General features: G+C 38.0%; 1 protein-coding gene across 1 annotated transcript; it reads left to right on the top strand.

Annotated features, from left to right (window-relative positions):
* Positions 1–19787: 19787 nt before the first annotated feature.
* On the top strand, positions 19788–22278 carry LOC131640319 (uncharacterized). The gene is made up of 4 exons (XM_058910730.1): positions 19788–20040; positions 20199–21209; positions 21408–22027; positions 22072–22278. Exons 1-4 carry the CDS (start codon positions 19788–19790, stop codon positions 22276–22278), a joined length of 2091 nt encoding a protein of 696 aa, XP_058766713.1.
* The last annotated feature ends 250 nt before the right edge of the window (positions 22279–22528 follow it).

The raw sequence follows: 22528 nt of genomic DNA, 5'->3' as shown, positions 1-22528 counted from the left end.
TACGCTTAACTGTCTCCTACACAAACAGTCCCTAATCAGGGTTTTTCTTGTTTTTACAGGAGCAACAAGTTTTTGAGAGCTCAAATGGATTTCATACACATCCATATATCTCAAAGTACCATCATACAAATTTTCAAACTTCAATTCACTCAGACGCACCGTCAGCAGCTCAAACAGTCAACAGACGACCCGTTTGACCAAAAAAGTCAACAGACAGTCAAAAATGAAATTTTTTGTCAAAGTCCATATTTTGTCAAAGGATTCATCATTTGATCATTGGATGATCATAAATCATCAAGGAAAGATCAAAAATCAACAAAACCCTAAGATTCAAAATTAGGGTTTTTGCCTGAAAAGTCAACTCAACTTTGACTGATCATAACTCTCCCATCCTTCATCCAAAAAATTCAAACCAAAGCTTGTTTTGAAGGAAATTCAATTATCTTTCAAATTCCATTGATCCCATGGTCATTGGATTCACCATTTGAAAAATGTGATCAAAGACATTACAGGTCATTTTCAAAGTCAACAAAAAGACACTTTTTTCAAAAGGACACACAAGGAGCTTCAAAAATCATTTTGACATGAGACCAAAGGCATTGGTTAGAGGACTCTTTGAGGTTTCCAAAAAGTGCAAGATCTCCTTCATATGACAAAAATTGAAGGATTTACACCTTGTTGAAGTTGGCTAAATTTTGGAAAATGCATGAAACCAACATTGTTCAAAATGGTATTTTTTCCAAATGGGGCCAAGTTTTCAGCATTCAAACATCATTTCCATGTTACTATGGGCCTCCCACGACCAAGACTAAGCCCATATCATTTTTATCCATTTTTGGCATGATTTTATCTTACTTTAAGATTAAAATTAAAAGGAAAATGCATGGATAAATGGTAGCTTACAAATCAAGCATGACTCACCCAAGGAACCTTCAATTTTCTGCAGAGGATTGGTGCACAAGGCAAGGGCATTGAATGGAGTCAAGACTTGGTCAAAAATTCAAGGTTTTTAATATTTAAAAACCAAGTTTTCAACAAAGGCAACTAGCTGCAAGTTAGCTTCAATTCTAAGCACACATAGCTTATAAATAAGCTATCATAGTTCAGCAAAGAGGAGAGACGAGTTCAGAAGCATCCCTAAGCATATAGCATACTTGTAACCACTTGTAATTTTCAAAGAAACTTGAAATTCGAATTTTAAGTTTCAGTCCATTTCAATATAAAATAAACATTCAAACATCATCTCTGAGCTACACTGAATCAATTCCAATCATTTCCAACTCATAAACTTCACTGAATCGAGCTATATAAAGCCACGGTTTGTTCAAACTAAAACCAACTTATATCTCATAACTCACGCACATTTAACAAGATGTAGATGCATAATTGTGTTTGGTTTGAAGCTCTGGTCGTTTCTGGAGCTTCAATTGGATTTTAATGGACGTTCGTAGCATATACCATTTTAGGGTTTACTTAGCTCAAAATTAGGGTTCTTCATTAGGGCCAAAATTAAAACAAATTAAGGGCAGGGTTACATTCAGTGGAACAAGACGAATCCAATGGTACCATCGCGCCTGATTTCTATGCTTGTTTGACCCTATTCGTAATTTTGCAGGTTTGAGGTTCATCAACTACAGCGCTTGTTTCATAAAAGCGCTGTAAAAGCCCTTGTCTGAAGGTTGAAGACGATGAGGTGTCTCCACCTCATTGGACAGTCAGCGCGCGTACTTTTTTTAAATTCTCTCTGATTCTGTGCCTTGCAGGTCTATCTTCTACCACGTGCCTCAATTTCTGGACCCTCTGATTTCATTTAATGAATCATCCAATGATCCAGATCACTCTTCCCCACCATGCTCCCTCACTGATTACCACACAGGATCAGTATCCTTTTATTTTCTATTTTATTTTCTATTTTATTTTAATTTCTTTGTTAAATTAATTTAAAATAGTTTTAAAAATCCAAAAAATACACAAAAAATATTTTTAGACTTCTAAAATAATATATTATTTTCTGAAATAAAAATATTTTATTTTTCTTCAAAATTTCAATATTTTGCATACTTAATTAGTATATATTTATATATTTGCTTTTTAATTATTCTAACCAATCAAAAAATCATAAAAAAAATTGTTCTTTATATAAAACATTGTTTATATATTATAAACTAATTTTGTACATATTTTGATTAATTTTATCTTTAAGTTTTAATTATTTGTATAATTATTTGCATAATTATGTTTTAATTAACTTAAATCAATTTCAAATCAATTCCAAAAATTCCAAAAAAATTAGTTTTGTTTTAAAATTAATTGACAAGTATTTTGTACATATTTTAAACTTAATTTCTAGGTTTAAATCTATTTCCATCTTTTTTCTTCATTTTAATTTAATTAATCATGCATTAATTATAATTAAAATCAATCAAAAAAATTCAAAAAACATGCCTTTTATTTTCTTGCAATTTAAATTCCTAGATAAATGTATAGGATGTCAAATTCATGTAAATAGGCTAGTTTACGTTTCCTGCAAAATCGATGTAATAGCGTAGATTTACTTTCCGCACTTTACATTTCCGCACTTTAATTTCCAGCATATATAAACTGCGTGTATGTCAAAGATAAAATTGAACCGTTAGATCACTAACTTCAAAGATAAAATATCTGAATCCAATCACAATCACACTTGCACCTCTTCAGGTAATCCTTTTCATTCTTTCAAAATCAAAGTCAAATTCTACTGTTTTGAGTACAAAATCGAACCTTGCTTTTATATCCGGTGAAAGGATAGATTTTTAAAGGAAATAGGATAAAGACCTTACAACTCAGGGTAGACCTCCTAGTTTGCTTGCTCAAAATCAAAACAAACAAAATTCTCATACACTGTTGATTTTTCAAAACTTTCAAAAAAGACAATACTTTGTATACATCCAAACACGGGTTATTACAAAGTTAACGTTCTTTTCAAAACATCTTTCGAAAGATAAACAAGCATTTTGTATACATCCACACACGGATCATTACAAAATTCAATTTACAAAAGTATTTGAAACCACATATGAGCAATTTCAGAGCAATTGAAAAGTGACCGAAAAACAAGTGAGCTAAGCAAACTTAAGAGCCCATGGATAACCATGGATACAAAGGGTGCTAACACCTTCCCTTTGTATAACCTACCCCCTTACCCAGAATTTCTTAAAGGTCTTTTTTCTGTGTCTTTTATAAACCTTTCCTTAATTGGATAAAATAAAAGGTCGGTGGCGACTCTGTGATATTTTCAAAAATGCGAAAGCATTAAGCGATAAAAAAGAGTCAGTTCACGTATCTCTACAGAACAGAGGTATGGCCCGGTATTAAAAAAAAATCGGAGGTCCACACATCGCTTATCACCTCTTACCAATAACATCATAACAAGTATGTACATGTATAAGCATCATTCAATCATTCACAACATACACCACATAACATACACATCACATTAGTGTTAATTGCCACCTTAATCCAATTCAACAATAATTTAATTGAATAAATAAATAAGTCGGCCACTGGCCGTATTATTACTTCATCAGATAAAGCATCTAATTAGCTTCGCAACGCCCAAGACGGCACATAAATCGGATACTCGGATCAAAAGTTATGGGTTTTTGAAAATAAAACATTTTTAGAAAAATGCTGCAGAACCCGGGTTGTCCCTACATGGGAACCGGTTCCTGGCAGCTTCCCAAAACACGCCTCTGATTTTTACTATGGGGAACCGGGTTGTCCCTACATGGGAACCGGTTCCTACGTACCTGCACAGCCAAATTCATCATTTTGACAGCATTTACCCTATCCCAATTCCCCAATTTCAGGTACATACGAACATAGCACACAAATACCATCAATTTTCACATAATCACACATTTCAGACAAGTTTTATCCAAGTATTAACAGCATATAACATGAGTATTAACAGAATCATGTAATTCATACAATTTCATCAAAACCTAACAAAATTCCCAAACCCGACACGTACGATTGAACTAGACAACAATCCTAATCAATCATACTACCTACAATCGCATAAGGATTACTAACCCGAAGAATCCCCCCTTACCTCAGAGTCGAATCTTCGAAGTTCTTCTCCCCCTTTGGCTCTTCTCACTTTCACGTGTTCTTCAGTTCCAAAATCTGCTTCTGCTTCTCTTTCCCCAATTTTCCTTTATTTTATGAAAAATAAAATAAAATATTATAATGGGCTTGCTTAGCTAACACCCCCCCTTCTGCTACTCACAACTCTAGCCCAAACCAATATTTCATCATTTTCCACATAATTCCCAAAAATTATTAATTCTTATAATTTAATTAAAGAAAAATAATTAAATTAATAACAAGAATTAACGGGGTGTTACAATCTGTCACTTGGTCTGATGGAGATTCTAAGAGTGAGTCTGAAGAAGAAACTGCAAAACACATCACAACACTAACGACTATATGTGCATCTGATAATGATTCCAGTGAAGATGAACTGACCTTAGATGAGCTTGCAGCCTCTTACAAAGAGCTATATTGTTAGACGCTGGCCTTAGGATCTAGAGGGGGGGTGAATATATCGTTCACAATTTTACGGATTTAAACGACTTTTCAGCGGAAGTAATTCTGAATCGACTCGCGTCTATTCCGAACCACTATCGAAACGATTATATATGTGTTTAAAAACCAGTCAAAGACATAAGGTGAATGATAAGAGTATATGTTGCAGAATTAAGGCGTTTCTCTTATTGAAAATCAGATTAACTTTTGTATGATGGACAATGTTTGCAATGCAGTAAGAGTGATAGAAACAAATATACAAACACTTGGTGATAATGATCAAATTGAAGGTAATTCAATGTGTGATGGATTGTGATGTTTATGTACGTTCTTAGTTCACAATCTTAACACTCGAATTGTTGATCAATTTGCTATTATAACCAAATATGAACAGAATGTAAATGAAAAAGTAAAAGCGACAAGAACACGATATTTGTTTAGGCAGTTCGTCGATCGTCCTCGCTACGACTACGTCTGCCCCCAATTCCAAATTGAAATTGGGTAATCTTTCATTAATGTTGAAAGTAGTATATACAAAGAAGATAACAAAGCGATAAACGATAAACCAATTATGTCGATCCTTTGAATCTTCTTCCCCCTTAATCTTGACCAAGATCAAGGTTATCCAAGAGCTTCACTTTGATTCCCTTCTGCAGTGTCTTGATTCCTTGAACTCCCCGTTCCTCAATTGTTACACTCAGCCGAATCCTCAATGAACGCCTCTTGATAAAAACCCCCAAGAACCACCCGTCGTGGAGGACAAAACCCGCAGATTTTATTCACCAACAAACCCCACAAACCTTCACCCACTAGGAATCTTCAATTCCGTTCCATGGACGTTATCGAACTCATCACTAACCCGCAACGCAAGAATGATTATGTGTAATTGTGTTGGAGATGATGAAGAACGAAGATGAGAAGCGTTTGTGTATCTTTCAGTCGTTGGTGTTGCTTTGAATAATTACCCTTGCACAATATATATGATTGCATAACAGTTGGAACCAAGAAAAACTGATTTTTGGACTTTCTTGATCAGTTAGGTCGACCTCTTGTAGGGGTTTGGTCGACCTAGCAGTGCTTGCTGAAGTTTGCTCCCAGTTAGGTCGACCTGTTGAAGGAGTAGGTCGACCAGAATCCTCTTCTGATGCGTTCTGGGAACATTTTCTCAGATTAGGTCGACCTAGTTGTTGTGTAGGTCGACCTAACAGGCTGGTATGTAAAATTCATCAATTTAGGTCGACCTGAATGATGTGTGAGTCGACCTAGCAGGAGTATATGAATTTTTCTCCATTTTAGGTCGACCTGGGTTGATGGTAGGTCGACCTAACTGCTGCTTTTCTGCATTCTTCTTGTTTTGCTTGTGTTGATTCAACCTATTCTATCATGAGTGATCAATGCTTGCTTTTCTTTGAATTTTCTGCTTCCGTCTTGTTGTTTGAATGCTTATTTGAGTTTGCCATGAATCAAAAACATCTTTGAGTGTAATCTTGTATTCACATACTCCCCCTTTTTGATGATGGCAAACCATTCGTCTAAGCTTTGGTAGTAAGTGATAAAGACTCAACAAAGCTCCCCCGTACATCCAGCATCTATCTCTCAACAAGGCAATCTCTCAACAAAGCTCCCCCGTACACTCAGCACTCAGCATCTATCTCCCCCTTTGTCAACATCAAAAAGAGAAAACAAGAGAATAGGAGAGTAACAAGAGAACCATAGATAACAATGCTATCATGTACAGTATAGTAGATAAAAGGTAGTTAGTGATAGCATGAGACACATATGTGAGCAAGAGCAATTTTTATGCATGAAGTCACTATAAGCATGTTAATTGATAGCATATTATAGTATCAATAATATTTTTGGAAGTGAACAACGATTACGTTACCGCTTTTTCAATATGACGCCTGGCTTGATGATGAACTACCTTTACGCTAAGAAAAATGTTAGCAAGAAAAATATATATATACATAAAGTAAAGAAATAATATTAAGAGAAAACAAACGTAATTAGCCCAAATTAGAGATATCGAGTATCCCTAATTCCCTACGAATGTTGAAGTATTGCTCCGTTGCTAGAGGTTTGGTGAAGATGTCAGCTAGTTCTTCTTGCTTTCTACATGTTCAAAAGTAACGTCTCCTTTCTCTACATGATCTCGTAGAAAGTGATGTCTTATTTCAATATGTTTGGTACGTGAGTGTAAGACAGGATTTTTACTCAAGTTTATGGCGCTTGTGTTATCGCACATGATAGGTATGCGATCAAGCTTAATACCAAAGTCAAGAAGTTGTTGCTTGAGCCATAATATTTGTGCACAGCAGCTTCCAGCAGCTACATATTCTGCCTCAGCAGTGGATAATGCAACCGATACTTGTTTCTTACTATGCCAACTTATCAATGAGTTTGAGAATAGATGACACGTTCCACTAGTGCTTTTTCTATCGGATTTGCAGCCAGCAAAATCTGAATCGGAGAATCCTACCAAATGACACTCATTTCCTTTTGGATACCATAGGCCATATGTAGTAGTTCCACGTAAGTATCGCAGAATTCTTTTGACAGCTTTCAAGTGAGATTCTTTTGGACAGGATTGATATCTTGCACACATACACACACTAAACATAATGTCTGGTCTTGAGGCGGTAAGATACAATAGTGAACCTATCATACCTCGGTATAATTTCACGTCAACCTCTTTACCTTTCTCATCTTTGTCTAGATAAGTATTTGTTGCCATAGGTGTGTCAATTTCCTTTGCTTCACTCATTCCAAATCTTTTGAGCAGCTCCGTACAATATTTAGTTTGATTCACAAACGTTCCATGACTAAGTTGCTTGATTTGTAGGCCAAGGAAGAAATTTAGCTCACCCATGAGACTCATCTCAAATTCACTATGCATAAGCTTAGAAAAGTCTTTGACAAGTTTTGCATTAGTCGACCCAAATATAATATCATCTACATAAATTTGGACTAAGAGAGTAGTGTCAACTTTACCCCTAGAGTACCCTTGACTAAGGAGAAATTTGCTCAAACTTTCGTACCAAGCCCGAGGGGCTTGTTTAAGACCGTATAGAGCACGTTTCAGCTTATAGACATGAGTTGGATACATGTAATTCTCAAAGCCGGGTGGCTGAGCAACATAGACTTCTTCATTTATATAGCCATTTAGAAAGGAACTTTTAACATCCATTTGGAATAGTTTGAAGTCTTTAGAACAAGCATAAGCAAGTAAGAGACGAATAGCTTCGAGACGTGCTACAGGAGCGTATGTCTCTTCATAATCAATACCTTTCTCTTGATTATAACCTTGGGCAACTAATCTAGCTTTGTTTCTAGTAATAACGCCGTTTTCATCAAGTTTGTCACGAAAAACCCATCTAGTGCCTATTACTTGATGATCTCCCGGATGAGGGACTAAGTCCCAAACATCATTCCGTTTAAATTGGTTTAATTCTTCTTGCATGGCTATTAGCCGATGCTCATCAAGTAATGCATCCTTAGCGTTTTTCGGCTCAACTTGTGAAACAAAAGCAAAATGATGACAGAAGTTACTTATCTTTGAGCGTGTTGTAACGCCCCTTGAGATGTCTCTTATTATATTGTCAATTGGATGGTCTTTCACATTTGTCCAGGCCTTGGCAAGTTCTTCATTGTTTGAGATGCTTTCTTTTTCATTTTCATTGTGAGACTCATCTTTCTCTCTCTCAGCATCTTTCTTTACAATACTTTCATTCTCGTCTTCCTTATCCTTGACAATGTCTTCAGTGGACGGACCTGCACCATTAAATGACAGACCTTTCTCGACATATTTTGCATAAGATTCATCAAAAGACACGTGTACGGACTCTTCTACTATAAGTAATCTCTTATTATATATCCGATATGCTTTGCTAGATTGTGAGTAACCAAGGAATATGCCCTCATCAGCTTTAGCATGTAGATGTTGTTTGCTCTTAAGCCCTTAAACATAATGTCTCTTTTCTTAGTATGTTCTATTGTGCAGCCAGAATTTGTAAACATTACTTTAAAATCTTTGTCACACAATTGACTTATACTTAAAAGATTATGTTTAAGACCTTCTACTAGCAGCACATCAGTTATAGTAGTGGTAGAAGGGTTACCTACACTTCCTTTACCAAGTATGGCTCCCCGATTGTTATCTCCATAGGTGACATACCCCTTTTTCTTTGCTTGAAACTCAACGAAAAGAGATAGGTCTCCAGTCATGTGTCTTGAACATCCGCTATCAAGGAACCACAACCTTTCGGCAATGTCAAGACACTTTTCTTGCAAGATTAATTTAAAGAGGGAGGTCCCCAATTTTCATTGGGTCCTTGGTAGTGAGTACACAATTTGTTGCACTTAGGCAACCATTGAAATACTCCTTTAGGAACTAAAATTCTCCTAAATTTGCATTTTTCAATGGTATGTCCCTTTTTGCAACAATAATGACAGGTAATATGATGAGAATATGGAGTTTTGCTAGTTGATACTTTTGGTACAAAAGTGTATTTACTATATAAAGGAGTATACGATCTTTTGCCTTTGTCGGAATGTTTTGCTCCATTTTTCTTTAGATATTTGTTGTATCTTCGCACAAACAGTCCCATTTCCTCATCATCGGAGTCTTCGTCATCACTTGTGTCACTATCCTTTGGCTCTCGTTTTGAGGTCTTGGAGCTCGAAGCTTTTAGAGCTATTGACTTCTTCTCTACCTCTTTCTCCATGTTCTTTTCTTTCTTTGTCCTTTTCTCATGCATGTCAAGGCATTTAAGGTGTTGTTCATGTTCCTCTAGTTTACCAAATAGAGTTGTGATGTCTAAAGTATTTAGATCATTTGCTTCCTTTATTGCTGTAACTTTGGGTTGCCATTCCCTGTTCAAACATCTTAAGATTTTGTTAGTAGCAACTGCATTGGAAACAGGTCTATCAAGAGAATTTAACCGATTTTTCAGATGAACGAATCTCTTCTGCATGTTTTCGATGGATTCACCATCTTCCATGTGGAAGAGTTCGAACTCTTGAGTTAACGTATTGATCCTAGCTAGTTTGACATCATCCGTTCCCTCGTGGGCAACTTGCAATGTGTCCCTCATAGCTTTAGCTGATCTACAATGGGAAACGCGATAGTATTCATCAACTCCTAGAGCTGAGATTAGAATGTTTCTCGCTTTCCAATCGTATGCATATCTCTTTTCATCTTCAGCATCCCAAGTATTTTCTGGTTTTGGAACAACTGCACCAGCTGCATTTGTCATGGTGATCTGAAAGGGACCATTGACAATAGCTGTCCAGATGTTCCTATCAATTGCATTGATGTGGACACACATACAATCCTTCCAATATCCATAGTTTTCACCGTTGAAAACTGGAGCTCTATTGTGAGCCCCTTTAGGTCCGGAAGCCATCTTTCCAATAAGTGTTTCACGTAGCACGGAATAAACCAGAGCTCTGATACCACTTGTTAGACGCTGGCCTTAGGATCTAGAGGGGGGGTGAATAGATCGTTCACAGTTTTACGGATTTAAACGACTTTTCAGCGGAAGTAATTCTGAATCGACTCGCGTCTATTCCGAACCACTATCGAAATGATTATATATGTGTTTAAAAACCAGTCAAAGACTTAAGGTGAATGATAAGAGTATATGTTGCAGAATCAAGGCGTTTCTCTTATTGAAAATCAGATTAACTTTTGTATGATGGACAATGTTTGCAATGCAGTAAGAGTGATAGAAACAAATATACAAACACTTGGTGATAATGATCAAATTGAAGGTAATTCAATGTGTGATGGATTGTGATGTTTATGTACGTTCTTAGTTCACAATCTTAACACTCGAATCGTTGATCAATTTGCTATTATAACCAAATATGAACAGAATGTAAATGAAAAAGTAAAAGCGACAAGAACACGATATTTGTTTAGGCAGTTCGTCGATCGTCCTCGCTACGACTACGTCTGCCCCCAATTCCAAATTGAAATTGGGTAATCTTTCATTAATGTTGAAAGTAGTATATACAAAGAAGATAACAAAGCGATAAACGATAAACCAATTATGTCGATCCTTTGAATCTTCTTCCCCCTTAATCTTGACCAAGATCAAGGTTATCCAAGAGCTTCACTTTGATTCCCTTCTGCAGTGTCTTGATTCCTTGAACTCCCCGTTCCTCAATCGTTACACTCAGCCGAATCCTCAATGAACGCCTCTTGATAAAAACCCCCAAGAACCACCCGTCGTGGAGGACAAAACCCGCAGATTTTATTCACCAACAAACCCCACAAACCTTCACCCACTAGGAATCTTCAATTCCGTTCCATGGACGTTATCGAACTCATCACTAACCCGCAACGCAAGAATGATTATGTGTAATTGTGTTGGAGATGATGAAGAACGAAGATGAGAAGCGTTTGTGTATCTTTCAGTCGTTGGTGTTGCTTTGAATAATTACCCTTGCACAATATATATGATTGCATAACAGTTGGAACCAAGAAAAACCGATTTTTGGACTTTCTTGATCAGTTAGGTCGACCTCTTGTAGGGGTTTGGTCGACCTAGCAGTGCTTGCTGAAGTTTGCTCCCAGTTAGGTCGACCTGTTGAAGGAGTAGGTCGACCAGAATCCTCTTCTGATGCGTTCTGGGAACATTTTCTCAGATTAGGTCGACCTAGTTGTTGTGTAGGTCGACCTAACAGGCTGGTATGTAAAATTCATCAATTTAGGTCGACCTGAATGATGTGTGAGTCGACCTAGTAGGAGTATATGAATTTTTCTCCATTTTAGGTCGACCTGGGTTGATGGTAGGTCGACCTAACTGCTGCTTTTCTGCATTCTTCTTGTTTTGCTTGTGTTGATTCAACCTATTCTATCATGAGTGATCAATGCTTGCTTTTCTTTGAATTTTCTGCTTCCGTCTTGTTGTTTGAATGCTTATTTGAGTTTGCCATGAATCAAAAACATCTTTGAGTGTAATCTTGTATTCACATATATGTCAGGAGTGATGAAGTTTGTAAACAAGTGGAGAAGCAAAAGAAACTCATAAAGGAATTGGAAACTGCAGCTCCTCCCCAAGCTACTCGGACTAGTGCTATCTCTTTACCACGTAGTTGCTTTAACTTCCGATCTTCAATCCTCATAGGCAACGCCTCAACCGTCATATTATCTCTCACTTGCACATCATCCACTTGGATTACATGAGACGGATCCGCAATATATTTCCTCAATTGAGATATATGGAATACGTCATGTAGGTTTGCAAGTGTTGTCGGTAAAGCAATACGATAAGCCACCTCTCCTACTCTTTCCGTAATCTGAAACGGACCAATAAAACGCGGCGTCAACTTCTTTGACTTTAATGCTCGACCAACACCCGTCATAGGAGTTACTCTCAGAAACACATGATCTCCCTCTTGAAATTCAAGTGTTCTTCTCCTCTTGTCATGATAGCTCTTCTGACGACTTTGAGAAGCCTTCATCTTCTCTTGAATCATCTTAATCTTTTCCGTCGTCTCTTGAACAATTTCTGGTCCAATCACTGCACTTTCACCAGATTCATACCAACACAGTGGTGTCCTACACCTCCTACCATACAAGGCCTCAAATGGAGCCATACCAATACTCGAATGGTAGCTGTTGTTGTAAGTAAATTCAATCAACGGCAAATAACTATCCCATGCTCCACCCTTTTCCAATACACAAGCACGCAATAGGTCTTCCAATGATTGAATCGTCCTTTCAGTTTGACCATTAGTCTGTGGATGATAAGCAGAACTCAACCTCAATTTAGTACCCAAGGCCTTCTGTAACCCTTCCCAAAATCTGGATGTAAATCTTGGATCTCTATCTGATACGATACTCGAAGGAATACCATGCAAACTTACTATTTTCTCAATGTACAACTGTGCCAATCTTTCCATCGAATAATCCATCCTCATCGGTATGAAATGAGCAGACTTCGTTAGTCGATCCACAATAACCCAAATGGCTTCATAGTTCTTAGCTGTTCTTGGCAATCCAGATACAAAGTCCATGGATATGCTATCCCACTTCCATTCAGGAATAAATAAAGGCTGCATAGTCCCATACGGCTTCTGATGTTCGATCTTTGACTTCTGACAAGTCAAACAAGAATAAACAAATTCAGCTATTTCCTTTTTCATTCCCGGCCACCAGAATAACTTCTTCAAATCATGGTACATCTTAGTAGCACCAGGGTGAATACTCAATCCACTACGATGTCCTTCTTCTAAGATACTCTTCTTTAGTTCAGTAACGTCAGGAATACAAAACACGGTCGCCAAATCTCATTATGCCATTCTAGTCAATTCTGAACTCACCTCCTTTTCCTTGGTTAATCAAAGTCAATCTGTCAACTAGTCCCACATCTTCCTTCTGCCTTTCTCTGATTTCATCAAGAATTCCACTTTTCAGCTTTAACATACCTAACTTGATACTATTCGAAGTGCCTTCACATACCAAACTTAAATCCCGGAATTGCTCAATCAAATCTAATTCTTGCACAATCAACATTGACATATGCAAGGACTTCCTACTCAAAGCGTCAGCAACAACATTCGCCTTACCCGGATGGTAATTCAGCTCAAAATCATAATCTTTAAGGAACTCTAACCACCTCCTCTGTCTTATATTAAGCTCCTTCTGGTCGAATAGGTACTTAAGACTCTTATGATCACTAAATACCTCGAACCGTGAACCATAAAGGTAATGTCTCCATAATTTCAACACAAACACCACTGCTGCCAACTCTAAGTCATGAGTCGGGTAATTCTTCTCATGCACTTTAAGTTGTCTCGACGCATAAGCGACTACCTGTTGGTTCTGCATTAGCACACCTCCAAGTCCCATCATTGAAGCATCACAATACACAACAAAAGATTCTGCTGGATTCGGCAAAATTAAAATAGGAGCACTAGTTAGCCTCTTCTTTAATTCTTAGAATCCTTCTTCACATTTCGAGTCCCAAACGAACGCTTGACCCTTCCTAATCAACTTCGTCAATGGTAGAGCTAACTTTGAAAATCCTTCTATAAACTTCCGATAGTAACCTGCAAGACCCAGAAAGCTACGAATTTCAGTAACGGACTTCGGAGCTTCCCACTGAGACACGGCTTCTACCTTTGCTGGATCTACGGCAGTACCGTTCTTGGAAATTACATGACCCAGGAAACTCACTTCACTTAACCAGAAATCACATTTCGACAGTTTGGCATAAAGCTTCTTCTCTTTCAACACTCCCAGTACAATTCTGAGATGTTCTGCATGTTCTTCTTCACTTTTGGAATATATCAGAATGTCGTCAATGAACACCACGATGAACTTATCAAGATAAGGATGAAAAATTCTATTCATATATTCCATGAAAACACCAGGAGCGTTAGTAACTCCAAACGGCATCATAGTGTATTCATAATGACCATACCTCGTTCTAGACGCAGTTTTCTGGATATCGTCCGCCTTCACACGAATCTGATGATACCCGGACCTCAAATCAATTTTACTGAATATACTAGCTCCGACCAACTGATCCATCAAATCATCAATCCTCGGCAATGGATACCGATTCTTGATAGTAACTTTGTTCAGTTGTCTGTAGTCTACACATAACCTCATAGATCCTTCCTTCTTCTTTACCAATAACACCGGTGCACCCCACGGTGACACGCTCGGACGAATGAACCCCTTCTCCAACAATTCTTCTAATTGACTCTTCAATTCGGTCAATTCAGATGCTGACATCCTATAAGGTGCCATCGATATAGGACTGGTTCCAGGAACTAACTCAATGGCAAACTCTACTTCCCTTTCAGGTGGTAGCTCTCTAACATCTTCTGGAAAAACTTCTGGAAATTCTCGTACCACCGGTAGTTCATTACTCATTATTCTTCCTTTCACTTCCATCGACGCAAAAAGCATAAACACGGCTGCCCCGTCTTGAATTGCTTTACCCACTTGTCTTGCGGTCATTGCCAACTCATCGACATTAACTTCTTCAGGAAAGATGACCGTCTTCGTAAAACAGTTGATATGAACTCGGTTAAATTGCAACCAGTTCATCCCCAAAATAACGTCAAGTTGTTTGAGTGGAAGGCACACTAAGTCTATTCCAAAATTCCTACCAAATATATCAACAGGACAGTTCAAACATGCAGATGAAGTGGTCACTGAACCCGACGCAGGAGTGTCAATAACCATACTTCCACTAATCTTTGATATCTCTAAATTTAGCCTCTTAGCACAATCCAATGAAATAAACGAGTGATGCGCACCAGTATCAATAATCGCAATTAAAGGTGTGTTATGTATGAAACACGTACCTTTAATCAGTCTATCCTCCGGAGTAGTTTCTGATCCAGACAAAGCAAAGACTTTTCCTCCAGCTTGGTCCTTCTTTGGTTTGGTGCACTGCGGACTGATATGACCCTCTTCTCCACAGTTATAGCAAGTTACTGTTCTCATTTTGCAGTCAGCAGCAATGTGACCCATTCTGTTACACTTGAAGCACTTCTTCTCTTCTTTCTTGCACTCATTCTTCTTATGTCCTGTTTCACCACAGTTGAAGCACCTAACGGAAGCACCAGAATCTCCCCCACTAGGCCTTTTCCAATTACCAGCTCTTGGGTTTCCCCTACCATATGGTGTACCTCTGTCCATAGGCTTCTTACCCTTCTAATCAACTAACTCGCGAGAGTGAGATAATTTCAGCTTAAGACTGTCTTCCTCAAAGATTCTGCTGCAGTCCACTAAATCTGCAAATCGGCGAATTCTTTGATACCTGATACCCTGCTTGATCTCATCACGAAGACCATTCTCAAACTTGATACACTTAGAGAATTCTCCAGCTGCATCGTTGGTGTAGTGTATGTAATGCTTAGCCAATTCCACAAATTTGGAAGCATATTCCGGCACTGTCATACTACCCTGTTTCAGCTCCAAGAACTCAATTTCCTCCCTTCCCCGCACATCTTCAGGAAAGTACTTCCTCAGAAATTCTCTCTTGAATATGGCCCAAGTTATAGCAATCCCATCTGAATCCAATTCAGTCCTAGTAGTAACCCACCAGTCATCAGCTTCTTCTGATAGCATGTGAGTACCGTACCTCACCTTCAGATTTTCTGCACAATCGATCACTCGGAAGATCCTCTCGATCTCTTTCAACCATTTCTGAGCACCATCAGGGTCATGAGTGCCTTTGAACAGTGGAGGATTGTTCCTCTGAAAGCTGTTCAACTGCCAATCAGCACCAATCGCAGCTCCATTAGCATTCCCTCCCAATACACCAGCAATCATGCCTAGAGCCTCTGCGATAGCGTCATCGTTCCTTCCACCTCTTCCAGCCATTGTTCTGCTAAATCACAAAACAATCTCATTAGAATAAAAGTATCGACAGTTTTTACCTTACACTAGTCGCATACAAGGGAACACTGACACTAAGACTCTGACTCTAACGACCGACTATGCTCTGATACCACTATTGTAACACCCTTCTAAACCCCCGCGGAAAATATAATATTATTAGAGTAATAACACATCAAGGATGCTACAATTATTAAATGAATAAAAAATCAAGTCGATTGTCATGCTTTATTAGAAATTAACCAATATCAAACAAGTGTTTAGCACAGCGGAACTTAATTCAACAGTATTAGGAAACAACTCCACACAAATACTCAATACATAATCCATAGCCAAAATGGCAACAAAGTATAACAAGTAACGCTAGAATAATCGATCCCAGTGTTACAATCAGAGCATGACTCGACACGAACTACAGGCTAGCCTACAAGCTATCTTCACCCAATCAAGACGCCTCTCCATCCTTAATCTGAAATCATCAAAGTAAGGGTGAGTTTCATTCAAATTAATAACCATTATACAATCATAAGCAATAAGATCTCATAGCAATTATCATCCATTCAACATACATATAATCGGAAATTATTATAACAAGCAAACAATCAGCACATAAGCATCGTCTATCACACCACACACAATCATCCAATTATATCAAGCTATAATGCAATGAATGGACTGACACTCATGCATGTCGTACCAAGATTCGTGAATCACATCACAGGACTTCTCTCTTTGATACTGCCCTCTAGTCGCTCACACCCCACATGGGCACACGACTACTGCCTCATCGCTCACACCCCACATGGGCACACGATGACTTCCCGCTAATCTCCGCACAATGGGAATTAGCCTTCCAATGCAAATGATTTATGAATAATGCACACATGACACATACTTACATCACCATACATCATCATCATTCCGATGCTTAACATCGCTTATCACCTCTTACCAATAACATCATAACAAGTATGTACATGTATAAGCATCATTCAATCATTCACAACATACACCACATCATCACAATAACATACACATCACATTAGTGTTAATTGCCACCTTAATCCAATTCAACAATAATTTAATTGAATAAATAAATAAGTCGGCCACTGGCCGTATTATTACTTCATCAGATAAAGCATCTCATTAGCTTCGCAACGCCCAAGACGGCACATAAATCGGATACTCGGATCAAAAGTTATGGGTTTTGGAAAATAAAACATTTTTAGAAAAATGCTGCAGAACCCTGGTTGTCCCTACATGGGAACCGGTTCCTGTCAGCTTCCCAAAACACGCCTCTGATTTTTACTATGGGGAACCGGGTTGTCCCTACATGGGAACCGGTTCCTACGTACCTGCACAGCCAAATTCATCATTTTGACAGCATTTACCCTATCCCAATTCCCCAATTTCAGGTACATACGAACATAGCACACAAATACCATCAATTTTCACATAATCACACATTTCAGACAAGTTTTATCCAAGTATTAACAGCATATAACATGAGTATTAACAGAATCATGTAATTCATACAATTTCATCAAAACCTAACAAAATTCCCAAACCCGACACGTACGATTGAACTAGACAACAATCCTAATCAATCATACTACCTACAATCGTATAAGGATTACTAACCCGAAGAATCCCCCCTTACCTCAGAGTCGAATCTTCGAAGTTCTTCTCCCCCTTTGGCTCTTCTCACTTTCACGTGTTCTTCAGTTCCAAAATCTGCTTCTGCTTCTCTTTCCCCAATTTTCCTTTATTTTATGAAAAATAAAATAAAATATTATAATGGGCTTGCTTAGCTAACACCCCCCCTTCTGCTACTCACCACTCTAGCCCAAACCAATATTTCATCATTTTCCACATAATTCCCAAAAATTATTAACTCTTATGATTTAATTAAAGAAAAATAATTAAATTAATAACAAGAATTAACGGGGTGTTACAATCTGTCACTTGGTCTGATGGAGATTCTGAGAGTGAGTCTGAAGAAGAAACTGCAAAACACATCATAGCACTAACAACTATATGTGCATCTGATAATGATTCCAGTGAAGATGAGCTTGCAGCCTCTTACAAAGAGCTATATGTCAGGAGTGATGAAGTTTGTAAACAAGTGGAGAAGCAAAAGAAACTCATAAAGGAATTGGAAACTGAAAAGAAAGAACATATTGCAACCATAGACTCACTCAATGGTGAAATTAGCATGTTGAACTCCAAGCATAATCAAATGTCAAAATCTGTCAGAATGCTGAACTCTGGAACTGACACCCTGGAAGAAATTCTGCAGGTTGGACAGAGATCAGGAGACATGTCTAGAATAGGATTTGTGGGTAGATTAGAATCCATATTAGGGTTCAAGAGGTCAAAGCCTGAAGTCCACATGCCAAATATGTTGTCAAGACCAATGTCTCAACATCATGAAAACAGGGGGATGAACCATACAAGGAGGAAATTTCATAAATGGAGATGCCACTACTGTGGAAGATTTGGTCACATAAAACCTTTTTGCTTCAGACTGTATGGCTATCCCAATCAGACACTTCAGGAAAAACCAAAGTAGAACACTCTAGTCAAGAAACAACAATGGGTTGCTAAAGGTACAACCTTAATAGCCCACACTCTCCTACGGCTGACATCCAAAGAAGACTGGTACTTTGATAGTGGCTTCTCAAAGCACATGACTGGTACAAAGAATTTATTGGTAGATGTCATTCCTCTTTCCTCTAACTATGTGACTTTTGGTGATGGAGAAAAAGGAGAAATCCAAGGGGTTGGAAAACTAGAATGTCTTGGGGTTCTAAACCTGGACAATGTTCTGCTGGCAAAAGGACTGATTGTAAATCTGATCAGCATCAGTCAACTATGTGACCAAGGTTTCAATGTCAGATTCACAAAAAAATAATGTATCGTCACAAATGGATAACATAAGGAAGTCATGAAGGGGTTTAGGTCTAAGTAAAACTGTTACTTATGGAAGCCTAGAATCTCAAAGTACTCCTCTTAATCTCCTATGACCAAAGAAGAGATTGAGGATAATCATCAAGAAAGATCAGTAAAAACAGTGGATCCCTTTACAAAGATAAAGATTATTGTTGAAGATGTGGATGAATCTGATGAAAAGACATATGTTGGAGAACTCTCTGTTAGTGAACTTGTTTCTGTTTTTTCTGAGACCTGTCTAAGGAATGAAAGACTATGTGCAAGTTTGTTGGAGTATAGAAATGCTCACATTCTCCTACAAGAATAAAACACAAGTCTCCTGTCAAACATTGATGCTCTAGAAAGAAAGATGTTGAATACATCACATAACAGAAATTTAGAAGTAAGAGACATGCCTTACATGATGGAGAAGATGATGTCTAACCAAAAGCTCCAACATAGAGGAAAACATCAAGAAAGGGGCACATATCTCTCATATAAGAGATGCTATCGATGTGTCAAGATAGGTCACTTGAAGTCCACGTGTCCTGAGGCTCGTGCACTTACCAAAAGGATGGTCTATCAACAAAGAAACTTTACTAAAACAGAGCCATCTCACCTTGAGCTATGTGATGAGATTGAACACTCAAGTTCTGTCTTAAATAAAAATAAATCTAGAGGCAAAACAAGAAGTTTTAAACGAAGGAGACCAAAACAAGCTCCTAGAGCTTGGTATGAAAGGTTGGCTAGTAATGGTTACAAGGAAGGAGGGATAGATAAAACCCTTTTTGTGAAGGATGAAGGTGAAAAACTCATGATTGCTTGGATATATGTGGATGATATAGTCTTTGGTGGGATGTAAGAGAAGATAGCTAAGCATTTTTTCAAATCTGAGGATGAGATGGTCTGGATGAAACAAATGTTGTCTGAATACAATGTCACTCAGGATGTCATGATATTGCACTATGACAATCTAAGTGCTACTAATATTCCAAAGAATCCTATTCAACATAGCAGAACCAAGCATATGCATATTAGACAACACTTTCTAAGAGACCTTGTGGAAGACATTGTGGTTACTCTGGAGCATGTGGCTACTGAATTACAAATTGCTGATATCTTTACTAAAGCCCTCGATGCTTCTCAATTTGAAAACTTGAGAAGAAAACTGGGTATTTTCCTCTATTAGGAATTCTAGCAATTACAGTTCCTTGGGAATTACGTTTTGAATAAGAAAAATACTTCAGATTTTATGATTGGTCAAAATTTAAATCTCCCTCTCCTAGTGAAATCATTTCCTCTAAACTCACTACCATACTTTCGTGTTCAGTCTCTTGCACTTCTCACATCTCGCCTCCAACCACAGAAATAACAAGCTCTCTTTATGAACAGTCAAACCCTCAATCTCCCTCAAAAATGACTGCTTCCTCTACTCATGTTCAAGGTACAAATGATATTCCCATTAACCCTAATGAGATTCTTGAGGTCATCCCTTTACACATGGTGACTCCAGACGATCTTGTGGCAAAGAAGCCAGGAACATCGCATGCACGAAGAACCAAAGAAACAACAAGAAGACCTAAAAAGCCTATTTCTAGTCAGACTTCTCAATCTCGTGTTCATCCCTCTAGGGAAGAATTGACTAAAGAAGGTTCTAGGTATGCTCACAACGCCATTGCTAAAATTGTTACCCGTATCTTGATTGAGAATCATGATGTACCTGGGATTTCTGTTCCTTTAAATTCTGTTTTTCCTGAGTCACAAGACAATATGCATGTTAGTGGTAATGTTGTTGACTCTGTCCAAGTAAATGAGGATATGGACGCGACTGTTCATGAAGAAAACATTGATAATGTGAATGATGCTGTTAATTTGGATGTTAATGTGGATGATAATGATAATAAGAATGATGATGTGGAAGAGACTCTTGGTAAGGACGGTGCTGTTGCTGATGATGATCATACTGAGGTCCATGTTGCTGTTGTGGATGATGAAGAGGTACCTTGTAAAGATGATGGTAATGTATCTGTTGACCAGAATGAGGACTACACTGAAGGTGGTCAAGCTGAAGAGAAAGAACCTGAGAAAACCAATGCTGATAAGGTGATCAACCTTGATGACCTCTCTGATGATGACTTGGTTGCTTCTATCAATCCAAGTATAGCCAAAAAGACTGTGGTTAAGCCCACTTCTGTTGGACCTAAGAAATCTTGGAGCAAAGTGGTGCCTAAGAAGAGAAAGGCTAGAATTATTGCTGAGATTGAGTCAGATTCTGATGTTGCTCTGGGTGTCAATGACATCCCTCCCAAGAAGAAAGCCTCTACTAGCAAGCTTGATGCTTGTGTCCCTGGAGTGCCTATTGATTATATTTCTTTTCACTATCCATCCATTCCAATCAAATGGAAATATGTCTTTCAGAAAATATTGTCCTTAGAGAGGAAGCTTGCTTAGAATGCTCTTGAGTGTGAAGAGATTGTGAATCTCATTCATGAAGTTGGGCTGATAAAAACTGTGACTCAATTCTCCAAATGTTATGAAGTCCTCGTGAAGGAGTTCATTGTGAATTTACAAGAAGATTGTGCCAACAAGAAAGCTAAGGATTACTTGAAAGTGTTTGTAAGGGGAAATTATGTTAACTTCTCCCCCATTGTGATCGATAAATTTCTGGAAAGATCCAATGAAGCTCAGCCTGAGCTGGAAGTGTCTGACAATCAAATGTGCAAGGTAATTACTGTTGGAAAAGTCAAGACGTGGCCTGTCAAAGGGAAGTTAAATGCCAGCAAGCTAAGTGTGAAGTATGCTAAACTTCACAGGATTGGAGCTGCCAACTGGGTGCCAACTCAACACAAGTCTACAATTTTTGGTGTTATAGATAAATTCATCTTTGCTATTGGTACTAAGAACAAAGTTGACTATGGGACTTATATTTTTGAGCAAACTTTACAGCATGCTGGTAGCTATAGTGTTAAAGGCCCTATTACTTTCCCCTCCCTTATTTGTGGAATTATCTTGAATCAATTTCCTAACATCCTGAATGACAAAGATTCTGTATGCAAAAGAGCAAGCCCTTTACTCCTTCATCACAAGCTCTTTCAAGGAACCCATGTTCGTGACATTGACATAACATCTGCTGAGACACCCCATGGGACTCTAAAGCCAGTAAGTCAGAAATTATAGTTGTGCTAAAAGAAACATGTAAAGAGCTTGAAGCAAGGAAGCTAGGCCTTGAGAAATTGATAAGCTCTCTTGAATCTGATGCTGAGCTTGTAGACAATGCTAATGAAGAAGATGTTGATGGATCTGAAGAAGGAGATGTTGAACCTGAAGGGGAAAAGGTTGAATATGCCAGTCCTGATGATGGCACTGAGGAAGAAGAGGATGATGTTGAAAGCTCTAAGTCAAATGACTAGAGTTCTGTTTATCTTTTGATATCATTTATTTTGATTTCACTTGATTATGGGCTTGTACTTACAATGTGTGAGGGCAATGGTGTAGTTTTCAAGATGTCAAGACATTGTGAATTAACTACAATCGACATGGAATCATAGAAATCAAATGGATGCAACAAAGACAAGAACTTTTGGCTATAAGACACCAATAGGTCGACTCACACATACTATAGGTCGACCTACTGCAAGCATTTTATGAAAGATTTCATGC

This window comes from Vicia villosa, unplaced genomic scaffold, assembly GCF_029867415.1.
Source record: "Vicia villosa cultivar HV-30 ecotype Madison, WI unplaced genomic scaffold, Vvil1.0 ctg.003055F_1_1, whole genome shotgun sequence".
NCBI lineage: Eukaryota > Viridiplantae > Streptophyta > Magnoliopsida > Fabales > Fabaceae > Vicia > Vicia villosa.
This window is presented reverse-complemented; position numbering and strand designations above follow the sequence as displayed.